At 44.6% G+C, this 12,286-nt stretch overlaps 1 protein-coding gene across 1 annotated transcript in view; it reads left to right on the top strand.

Moving 5' to 3' along the window:
- Window positions 1-4,267, top strand: part of LOC138246291 (uncharacterized) — a 179,028-nt gene extending 174,761 nt beyond the window's left edge. The window contains exon 9 of the mRNA XM_069200755.1: window positions 3,460-4,267. Coding sequence (XP_069056856.1) covers window positions 3,460-3,540 — 81 coding nt within the window. The 3' untranslated portion in view covers window positions 3,541-4,267. The remainder of the gene's footprint in view (window positions 1-3,459) is intronic.
- The last annotated feature ends 8,019 nt before the right edge of the window (window positions 4,268-12,286 follow it).

Below are 12,286 nucleotides of genomic sequence, written 5' to 3'. Positions count from 1 at the left end.
ACAGGTACCTTCAATGTGTCCTCCTGTGTCAACCACCGAGTTCCATATTTCACTGCAATCTCTCCTCCTCTCTCTAAGACTAGACTGAAGCATTATTTTGAGCCTCTCTTTCTGTCCCATGTCTAGATATGAAGGTTCACTTTGTGCTCCCATCCTGTTTATATAGATATAGATTATCTACTACTTCTGTGATCAATGTGAAATCTAGGGATTCAATTTGATGATAATCTGTCCTTCAAGCCTCAAGTTAGAGCATTGGTAAGCACCTGTTTTGGTATCTTGCACTCCTTAAAAAGTTTACAAAAGTTTTTACACTTCCTGTCCTTCCTGGTAAAACAAAAACAGTTATTCAGGCCCTAGTAAACCCTGGGATTACACTATGGTAATTTCCTTTACTTTAGACCATGGGTACTCACAAACATTTCCTCGGGTGCTACAAAGAACTCTAGGTGGCTTGCCCGAGGGCCGCACCTAAACCAGCAGGGAAGGGTTTGGGTGATGAAAGGTGGGAGTAGGGGGATGCGAAGCAGATGCGGACAACAAACCAAGCCTGTGCGTGACTTCGGTCTGCCACCAATGCTCTATTCTCATGCACCAAGAATTAAAGTCAAAGTATAAACTTCTCATGTGAAACACAAGAGGAAAAGAGAGACTCATCTGATGGCTGAATTGCAAAATGTGAAACTGGAAAACCTGGTATCTGTCCTGGCTTCCCACTTGTCCAAATTGTGTGATCCTAGGCAATTGATTAATTTCACTTTGCCTCATTTTTCTTCATTATGACATGAGAGTCCTTGAAATACACGAGTTCCAGATGTGCACTGTACAACACCTTTTCTTGTGGTTTATTTAATAAACTATAATGTTGTTCCAGTTATATAACAACCAGGACTATGCACAAGGTGCACCTGACAAATTACTCTTCTTTTAATAATGCCACTGATTTCCGAATATGGGCAGCATGATTGTTTCCAAGATCATGTTTGAAAAATATCACTGCTATTAAATGTCTCTCAATGCAGTGGCATAACCTGATGTACTAAGGAAAAAACGCTCATGCATGTTAATAAAGCACACTTTCTTTAAGTTTGCAGAGAAGTTTATCATGTCTATACATGTTTAGTGCAAGATGTCTTTAAAACTAAAGGTGTTCCCAAAGATAAGTTGGCTAGGACACCATCTTTGCTTCTTTCCTATTACTTTAGTTAACGTGTAAATAAATTATGTGCATTTCACGTTTTTCTGAATGTTCCTTCTCTGTCATGTGTACAGCAGCCCAGTGCTGCCATTAACCAGGGGGCCACAATTAGAGGTCAAGAGGGCTGCATGCGGCCCCCGGGCCGTACTTTGAGTATCCCTGCTTTAGACTAATGAAATATCTAATGGACAGACTTCAAGTGGTCCAAAAAGTGGCAGACCGCCTACTGCTGAACTTGCCGGTTAGAATGCAGATTTCATCCTATCTGCGTGCTCTCCATTGGCTTCCCATTAGAAGGAGAATCATGTTCAAGGCTCTTGTTTTAGTCGATAGTGCTCTTCACCAAACTGGGGCTCTTTATCTAGAACCAGATTTACGTTCTATGCTCCCCACAGAAACTTGAGTTTAGCTAATAAACTATCATCATTGACTCCCAGAATTCAACGCGCTAGAGCAGGAGGAAGGTCTCTTACCTATCTTACCTATCTTGGCTCAGTAGCATGGAATCAGCTACCCCTGGAGTAGCGCACATTGAGTAATGTTGTAATGTTTAAAAAAAAGCTTAAAGCCTGGCTTTTTGTGCAAGAATAAATGTATACTGTTTCATCTCTTCCGACCCAAGCACGCAGCAGAACACTCCTTGGAGTAGCTGAACGTGATACAAATTGCTATCATCATTCATCACCTTGTCATATTGCTAAAGTATATTTGCCTGGATAGCATTTCCCCACTTTATGTAAAACACATTTCCATGCTCCAATTATATTGCTGTGATAGGGCTGCCTTCCCCTATGATACCTCCCTAAATGCCATGGATGGTTGCCTGTTCCCTGGGATCCTTGTCTCCATGGCAGTTTGGCCGACACCCTGTGACTTCTTCTTCACTTTGCATGGTAGACTTGATTGAAACATTTGCTCCTTCTCCCTGTAATTGGGTTTACTGTTCCTACTCTCCTTCCTCATGACTCCATAGTAGGACTGGTGGGCCCATCATTTCTCATTTCTTTTTGGTGGGATTGCCTGGGCTGTAAAATACATTACCAAGTCTATCTGGCAAGTTTGTTTTAGCCTCCATGATCCTCCCATTTCTGCCCCCATGGTGGGTGTTTTTACTATACCTCCTTTTGTCTCCATGGTAATAGTGACTGTTCCCACTGATCCATCCTCAGGTTTGGCAGGTAGAATTAGACAAACGTTTCAACCCCTCGCATTGTCTCAGTTGTGGGAAATGTGGTCCCTACACTCCATCCTCATTGCTCCAAAGTAGAACTGCCTTTTGCTTTGGTCCCTCTTCCTTTTGCTATGATGTCTGCCTATTGCCTAGGATTCCTCCCCTTCTCTTCATGTTATAGTTGCCTGCTTTCCTCATATGTTTTGGCTTTTGTTATTTGTCTTTGTTTCCCCGGGGATAGAATCCCTCTCTCCCATGCTTCGTGCCTTGTTATGTCTGCCATAGGGTTTGCTAACTCTCCCCCTACCCAACTCATTGCATTCCTTTAGCTTCCATTATGTCTTACTTCATCTCTTGGAATAGATGTTTTCACTTCCATGGTCTCTTCCCACACCTCTGGCACTGGAGGAGCCATCTCTTGTGATAATTTCTGTTTCTCCAGCATTAGAGACCTGGGGCATATTTATAAGCCCCTTGCACCACCTTAGTGCTGCCATGGCATCATTTTGTTTATGGAAAGGCGGCGCTAAGGTGGCTTTTCTGCCGCATCATATTTATAAAGTGGCGCAATGCTAACATTCGGGGGGGGGGTTCGGGCGCAGGGAGGCCTGAAAAAACACGCAGTAAAATTTACAACATTTCACTGTGCCATTTTTCCCGTCATTTTTAATGCTTGCTCAAAGCAGGTGTTAAAATGACGCACCCATTATATTCACCCTGTGCTTTGCTGCACTAGCATCAACATTTCTGACGCTAGTGTAGCAAAGCGCCACAATAGTGTCAAAAAGTTTGACACTATTGTGCAAACAACCGCCATGGTGCAACGTATTGTAAATACAGCGCAACCATGTTGTTGTTAGGTGTCGATAGGGGGGGCGCAAAAAAAGTGGCACATCATCTATGATGCGTCACATTCTTGTAAAAATGCCCCTCTGGATCTCATACTGATGTCAGTCACATGATTCCATGCAACTCCTTCTATAGTCATGGTTAAAAGTGTTGTTGCCTTCCATGTCTCTCTTGATATGTTAATATTTTCCATCCTTTTTGACTCTTCTATCTGAAGTCTAACAGTCCCTCTTTTTCTCAGAAACACAGAAAGCGCAGGCGAACTAAAGCAAGACGGCCTGGACCTGAGCCCGACCTCAGTCTGGAGATGACTAACCTCTGAGAGAGCCAGATTGTTGTCCATGCCGGGGAGAAAGGGCCCAGCGACAGAATCATCAGGTGCCACCTCAAAAGCATCACATCTTTTGGAAGACGAACCACTCAGAATGTGCACCAGATCTGGTTTGGGCAGCATCTGCAGTTTGAACAATATTTAGGGGGCAGTGATCAGTGGTGTAACGAAACTGGAGGGTTCCCTCTGCAAAGTACATGGAGGGGACCCCCCTGGAACCAGTCAGGATCTCTCAGGCCAGGGGCTCGCTGACCGTGCACAGTGTACTATGCAAAGGGCCCACCCCCGCATCAGTCTGTGCTTAAATTACAGTGGTCCAAACTCAGCTGATACCTAAGACAGTGGGGCATCTGGCCACTAGCCTCCGACGTTACACTGCTCGGTCATAGCAATGCAGAAATTGTCAAAATGTGGGTCGTGCAATGTACAAAGAGCACCTCTGCAGCTGGAAATACATATGCCAAGCACTCACGTGACTCAAGAGTCGCCGCAATCTCATGCCTGGACAGATAAGACCTCCACTTTGACTGAGCAGTCTTTATTCCACATCAGTGTTACATCTGAAAACATGTTGTACATTTTATGTAATTATTGAAAATTTATGTCACTTGTTCCTTGAAATACCATAATCTCAGAAGGTCCTGCTCTGTTTTCAAATATCTTCTTAGTATAATAATATCTTCTAAATATAATACTAATTTATTAAATTTCGCCTTATTAAGACGTCTCCAAGGCTTGTATGAAAGAATCACCCTTCATGCCCTCTTCCTTTCAGCCATTGCTTTTTTCACTTAATTCTACAGACAGGCACATAGCATAGATGCCTGCGGTGTACTCTGGTCTTTTTGCTCTGCTTTTTATTACGCACAACATCGATGGCACTCTCTTTTTTGCACCATTCCTTGCTCTAATATCACATAACGTACACACCTGCAGATCAGTTTATACTTTCCCTTTATACCTCCTTCTAACATTACATGCAAACATGTGGCATGCATAACCCAACCAAACCAGGGTTTTCTGCCCTAAAATCTCCTGCATGAACAGGAATAAGCTAAAGTCTCCATTACACCAGAAGATTGTAGTTTCATGAATAGAGATAACATGTATTTACTGTATTATGTAAGGGGCAACAGTAATTGAAGTGCCAGGCTGTGGTAAACATGCGCATGAAATGCCAGTTCTGGGTAGATCACCCATAGACTGACCTTTTGGTACATTAGCATCGCCCGCTGAAGAGATTTGAGCTCATCCTGCTCTAGTTGTCATGGAGACTATACTGAAGTGATGACCAGATGTATCAAAACATGAGATTCCATGGAAGTCCACCTTCATGTCAACTATTCCACATCTTCCTGTAAATCCTAAAATGAAGATTGGAGGCTGATAACAGAATTTAACATTTTTATTAGGCATTCAGTCATTTTGTGTAGAAAGATACAGATGATCATTAGAATCACGGACATTCACTGCAAACTGAATGTGACAAACTTGAAAAAAGTTCACTTGCAAATAATACCAAGGGTTGTTTAGTGTGTGTGAATGTGAGGTGTTGTGGGATGTAAACCTTCGGGACACCTTCTTAACACTCATGGAAGTTGATGTTCGATCACTTTGCTGGCATGTCCATTAAGCAATAGGTGTTTCTCGGGTATGTTTTGGTTCTTTTTCTATGGCCCCCCATTTCATTTCTCTACATGGAGGGTAATGAGCCAAGATGAGGTTTTTTCCTCCAGCTGCAGGAGGAAAAAGAGAGATAGGAAAGGAAGAGATGAAAAAAGTGCCGGCGGGAAGAGTCTCTAGGTCTTTTCTAAGTTAGAAGAGTCTTTCTTGCTGATGGCTATCTGTTTACCTTATCCACTTCCAAGAGTGTCACTCATCCACTAATACACAGAAGGGACACACTAGCAACCTCCAGGTACTGCTGAACGTGGCCCAAACTGGATATGAATTCACTAAAAATCTAGAGAATGTTTTAGTAACATTAGCCACCCTTGAACTCTTGATGAAAGTTCAGGGCCCCACCCTTAACTCCTCAATAGTCTCCTATTGGCTAAGATTTTAAAACTCATTCCCTGCAATAATAGTAGCATTGCCAGCCACACAGAAGTCTCAAAGCACTATAACATTGGTTCTTTCTATTTACATAGCTGCTTGGTATGAAAAACATAGGAAAAACACAATGGCACACATACATGATCTTTTTGCAATACATAGTGCTCATGCACTGTTAAGTTTTCCGCACCATGAGTGAGGTATGTCATTGAATCCCACCCAGTACTTCCCATGTAGGTCAGACTACATTCCACACCCTAACAACTAGGAATTATGAACAGGCGCTCAAGAACCCAATGCAAATCAGAACAATTGCAACCTCGTCAGATGTTGGAAACACCATGTAAATTATTACAATACAGTTTTTTGATATTATTTAATTGCTCAGGCTACATGAACCAGCAATATTAGTGTATGCATGCAGATCTATGCGCATACATGTGTATGTGCAATATCAGATGTTGGAATTTTAATGTGTAGAGGACAAGAGGATTGGAGAGATGCAGAAATGTTTGGTACCAGATTATGTGAGGACTTGTATTCCTATGCTGTATTTCGTGAGGAAGAGTAATGCCTGGAAGTCTCAGATCTGCAAGAATGATCATTAAGAGTGTGGGTGTAGAAATCAGCCAAATGATGCCAAGCAGTGGGTCATGAAGGAATTGGACAGAACTGATCATGTGAAGGATCTGTCTCCTCTGTAACTATGGGAATAGAAGGTACTTTTTGATTCCTAGTGTTTATTAAGACAAGGATTACATTGGCTAGGCTTAGTTCTATTATCTTAATGGGAGTCAAGCCACGAGCTTCCACTATAAAGACGTGAGATGGTATGCGTATTCTGGCTCCTAGGATGCACAAACAGTGCTGTGTGCATTTTTGCTGCTGGTACTGGATATTGTCCATCCCAGTATCTGTCATGCACTGTTGTCAGGGCACATTAAAACTAATGCCCCCTGGACTACCGGCTGTGAGGCACAAGTACTCAGTGGAAGGTGGTGTGCATGCATGGAGTATGCCAAGGTGACAATCACGGACGAAACTATTTGTCAAGAATGGGCAACCTTTTTTGTAGTATAATCTTTGGATTACTTCCTGGTAATCTTAATTACTCTAACTCTTTATTCCTTTTCGCCAGTACTTACTATGTGTGCTTGTGATGAAATTCCTCACTGGAGTGACTGCTAACAAGCACCTCAAAAAGAAACGCAAACAAATCAGCAAAGCGCCTCGCCCCTTACTACATAAAGGGAAATGAGGTTACCAAACTTCCTGAAAATATCAAGCCTCCACAGCTTTGGTGTAAGAAATGGAAATTACCTTCTTTATCCACCTAACAAAAGTGGAAGGAAAATATTCTTTCCCTTATTTGCTTGACCAAAGTTGAGACAATAATAATTTCTCCTAATATCAAAAGATCTACCAGATCTAAATGAGAACAGAATCAGAGGAAGAAGGAAGAACAGGAAGAACAATTTCTTGAGATTTATCAAAATCAGAATTAACTTTAGGGATAAACTGAGGACTAAGTTTTGACACAACAAAATCCTCAAAGAAATGAAGATAAGGATTATTACAGATCAAAGCTGAGACTACCCCAAACCTCCTGGCACTAATCATGGACACTAACAAAACAAAACCACTGTCAAAGACAAAAACATCAGAGAAAGAAAAACTTCAGACAAAGACTCAAAGGGAGGACCTTGAAGAGGCTGCAAATATATTTGTGACCTTGGGCCTCAACAAGTCAAACCATTGAAAAGTTTAGAAACCCACCCTTCAATCTTAGAAATAGACCCCAAAGGAGAAGGTAAGGCATTGATTGTGGCTCCTGAACTCTCAAGTTAGTAGAAGATCTATGCTTGTAAAACCCCTCTTGTAAGAGCTGAGAGATAATCTCAGGGAGCAAAGGGCCATAGAAATGTCATTTCCCCGATGCCACTAGAAGAAAGACGCCCAGTGATGATCATAAGACCTACTGGTGGACAGCTTCCATGAAGCCTGATTGGAATCTGAGAAAGCAAGAGGCATACCTAAAGTCCTAAGCCATTCTCTCTCTTAACCTGCAACTGCTAACATTAATCCCTGCAAGCACTGAAGGGATAATAGAGGAGAAGCAACAATCGGATTTGGGGAGACAGAAAGAGGCCGGACCTGAGACGTGAACATTTCATCAAGAAAGGAAACCAATGTCTCTGGGGCTGAAATGAACAAACTAGAACCACCTCTTCTCCCTCCCTTTGAACTCTGGACAGAAAATGAGGAATTAGGGGAACTGGTGGAACTGGAGGAAAGGCATACAACAGGGATTTTGGACACTGGCATGTTAAAGCATCCACCCGTGCTGCCTGGAAAAATGTATGGGAAGAACAGCATTGGTCTGATCCACAAAAGCATCCACAGTAGGACTGCCAAATCTCTGACAGATCATCTGGAAAATCACCCTCAAGATTCTTAACTTCTGAGAAGAGGGAAAGACCCTGTTCAGGAAATTTGCTACAATATTGTCCTTGCCCTGGATATGAATTACTCTCAGAGAAAACAATGTTTTTTCTGCCCAATCCATTATCATCTGCATCATGCACTTGAGGGAGGTGGAGCCTGTCCCAAATTATCTGTTTATATATGACATCACCACTGCATTGTCAACTTTTACAACTATGGCCCTCATTACAACCCTGGCGGTTTGTGATAAAGCGCTGGTAATACCTCCAACAGGCTGGCGGTAAAAAAAATGGAATTATGACCACGACGGAAACCTCCCACACAGACAGCCACTTTAACACACCGACCGCCATGGTGTGTAACAACAACAAGCACCGTGGCAGAAACTGCCAACAGCCAGGCGAAAGACAATGTACCGCCCACAGTATTACAATAGGCCTATTCGTCAGCTTTTTCAGGGCGGTACCAATGACATCAAAAGCACGGTGGAAACAGTACACAGAAGGCAAAGGACTCACCTCTGGAGACTCAAGGAAGAACCATGACACCATGGAGCCCGAGTTGCACATCTTCCCCATGCTTGTATACCTCTTCATGCATGATAAACAGCAACGCCGGTGAAGACGACCACGGTAAGTACTGCCGCCTAGCACACAAGGCGGGGGAGGAAAAAGAGAGTCACACACACACACAACACGCCCAACACCATGCACACAAACAGATGCAATAACATCACATATCTACCCTTTACCCCTCAGGAATAACGCAAGGACAAAAATAATTGATTAAAGTGAGTGTAATAAGATAAAATAGTAGAAATTTGTGCTTCAAAATCAAAACAGTATATACATATTGTAGGAGGCTGGACTGGCTTGTAGTGAGTACCAAGGGGTACTTGCACCTTGCACCAGGCCCAGTTATCCCTTATTAGTGTATAGGGTGTCTAGCAGCTTAGGCTGATAGATAATGGTAGCTTAGCAGAGCAGCTTAGGCTGAACTAGGAGACGTGTGAAGCTACTACAGTACCACTTAGTGTCATATGCACAATATCATAAGAAAACACAATACACAGTTATACTAAAAATAAAGGTACTTTATTTTTATGACAATATGCCAAAGTATCTTAGAGTGTACCCTCAGTGAGAGGGTAGGAAATATACACAATATATATATACACAATAGCAAAAATATGCAGTATAGTCTTAGAAAACAGTGCAAACAATGTATAGTTACAATAGGATGCAATGGGGAAACATAGGGATAGGGGCAACACAAACCATATACTCCAAAAGTGGAATGTGAACCACGAATGGACCCCAAACCTATGTGACCTTGTAGAGGGTCGCTGGGACTATTAGAAAATAGTGAGAGTTAGAAAAATAACCCTCCCCAAGACCCTGAAAAGTGAGTGCAAAGTGCACCAAAGTTCCCCTAAGGACAAAATAGTCGTGTTAGAGGGAGAATGCAAGGAAAACACAAATCAGCAATGCAACAACGATGGATTCCTGTCTGAAGGTACCTGTGGAACAAGGGGACCAAGTCCAAAAGTCACAAGCAGCTCGGAGATGGGCAGATGCCCAAGAAATGCCAGCGGTTGGTGCAAAGAAGCTCTTACTAGGCTGAAGAACTGTGAATACTGCAGGAACGACAAGGGCTAGAGACTTCCCCTTTGGAGGATGGATCCCCCACGCCTTGGAGAGTCGTGCAGAAGTATTTTCCCGCCGGATGGATGCCAACAAGCCTTGCTACACGCAAATCGTGCGTTTGGCGTTTTTGGACGCTGCTGGGGCCCAGGAGGGACCAGGAGGTCGCAAATTGGACCTGCAGAGAGAGGGGACGTCGAGCAAGACAAAGAGCCCTCACTGAAGCAGGTAGCACCCGGAGAAGTGCCAGAAACAGGCACTACGAGGATGCGTGAAACGGTGCTCGCCGAAGTTGCACAAAGGAGTCCCACGTCGCCGGAGACCAACTTAGAAAGTCGTGCAATGCAGGTTAGAGTGCCGTGGACCCAGGCTTGGCTGTGCACGAAGGATTTCCGCCGGAAGTGCACAGGGGCCGGAGTAGCTTGCAAAGTCGCGTTTCCCAGCAATGCAGCCCAGCGAGGTGAGGCAAGGACTTACCTCCACCAAACTTGGGCTGAAGAGTCACTGGACTGTGGGGGTCACTTGGACGGTCTCGCTGGATTCGAGGGACCTCGCTCGTCGTGCTGAGAGGAGACCCAAGGGACCGGTAATGCAGCTTTTTGGTGCCTGCGGTTGCAGGGGGAAGATTCCGTCGACCCACGGGAGATTTCTTCGGAGCTTCTGGTGCAGAGAGGAGGCAGACTACCCCCACAGCATGCACAAGCAGGAAAACAGTCGAGAAGGCGGCAGGATCAGCGTTACAGAGTTGCAGTAGTCGTCTTGGCTACTATGTTGCAGGTTTGCAGGCTTCCAGCGCGGTCAGCGGTCGATTCCTTATCAGAAGGTGAAGAGGGAGATGCAGAGGAACTCGGCTGAGCTCATGCATTCGTTATCTAAAGTTTCCCTAGAGACAGAGACCCTAAATAGCCAGAAAAGAGGGTTTGGCTACCTAGGAGAGAGGAAAGGCTACTAACACCTGAAGGAGCCTATCACAAGGAGTCTCTGACGTCACCTGGTGGCACTGGCCACTCAGAGCAGTCCAGTGTGCCAGCAGCACCTCTGTTTCCAAGATGGCAGAGGTCTGGAGCACACTGGAGGAGCTCTGGACACCTCCCAGGGGAGGTGCAGGTCAGGGGAGTGGTCACTCCCCTTTCCTTTGTCCAGTTTCGCGCCAGAGCAGGGGCTAAGGGGTCCCTGAACCGGTGTAGACTGGTTTATGCAGAATTGGGCACATCTGTGCCCAACAAAGCATTTCCAGAGGCTGGGGGAGGCTACTCCTCCCCTGCCTTCACACCATTTTCCAAAGGGAGAGGGTGTCACACCCTCTCTCAGAGGAAGTTATTTGTTCTGCCATCCTGGGCCAGGCCTGGCTGGACCCCAGGAGGGCAGCTGCCTGTCTGAGGGGTTGGCAGCAGCAGCAGCTGCAGAGAAACCCCAGGAAGGGCAGTCTGGCAGTACCAGGGTCTGTGCTACAGACCACTGGGATCATGGAATTGTACCAACAATGCCAGGATGGCATAGAGGGGGCAATTCCATGATCATAGACATGTTACATGGCCATATTCGGAGTTACCATGGTGAAGCTACATATAGGTAGTGACCTATATGTAGTGCACGCGTGTAATGGTGTCCCCGCACTCACAAAGTTCAGTGAATTGGCTCTGAACAATGTGGGGGCACCTTGGCTAGTGCCAGGGTGCCCTCACACTAAGTAACTTTGCACCTAACCTTTACCAGGTAAAGGTTAGACATATAGGTGACTTATAAGTTACTTAAGTGCAGTGTAAAATGGCTGTGAAATAACGTGGACGTTATTTCACTCAGGCTGCAGTGGCAGGCCTGTGTAAGAATTGTCAGAGCTCCCTATGGGTGGCAAAAGAAATGCTGCAGCCCATAGGGATCTCCTGGAACCCCAATACCCTGGGTACCTCAGTACCATATACTAGGGAATTATAAGGGTGTTCCAGTAAGCCAATGTAAATTGGTAAAATTGGTCACTAGCCTGTTAGTGACAATTTGAAAGTAATGAGAGAGCATAACCACTGAGGTTCTGGTTAGCAGAGCCTCAGTGAGACAGTTAGGCACCACACAGGGAACATATACATGCACACCTATGAGCACTGGGGCCCTGTGTGACAGGGTCCCAGTGACACATACATATAGGCCACAAACCTATGAGCACTGGGGTCCTGACCAGCAGGATCCCAGTGACACATAACAACCATACTGAAAACATAGTGTTTTCACTATGAGCACTGAGGCCTGGCTATCAGGATCCCAGTGAGACAGTGAAAACAGTGACAAACACCCTGACATACACTCACAAACAGGCTAAAAGTGGGGGTAACAAGGCTAGAAAGAGGCTACCTTCTCACACAACCCCCCCCCAAACGAAGGACAATAAGGCTAACCTTGGCCAGTTGAGACTTTATTGTCTAAGTGGTGATAAGTAGAGAGTAGCTCTGCAATAGACTGGTTACTCCCTTTATCATCCACTATATGGTTACTTCCCTGTGGGGATGTAAACCACCCTGTTTGAAGTTTTTTAGCTAAGCAACAATGTGAAGATGTATTTTCAGAGTTTCTATCAGTAAGTTTTAGTTTAGAGCAGTGGG

The sequence above is a fragment of the Pleurodeles waltl genome, chromosome 7, assembly GCF_031143425.1.
Source record: "Pleurodeles waltl isolate 20211129_DDA chromosome 7, aPleWal1.hap1.20221129, whole genome shotgun sequence".
NCBI classification, from domain to species: Eukaryota; Metazoa; Chordata; class Amphibia; order Caudata; family Salamandridae; genus Pleurodeles; species Pleurodeles waltl.
Note: the sequence above shows the minus strand (reverse complement) of the source record. Positions and strands in the feature narration are given on the sequence as shown.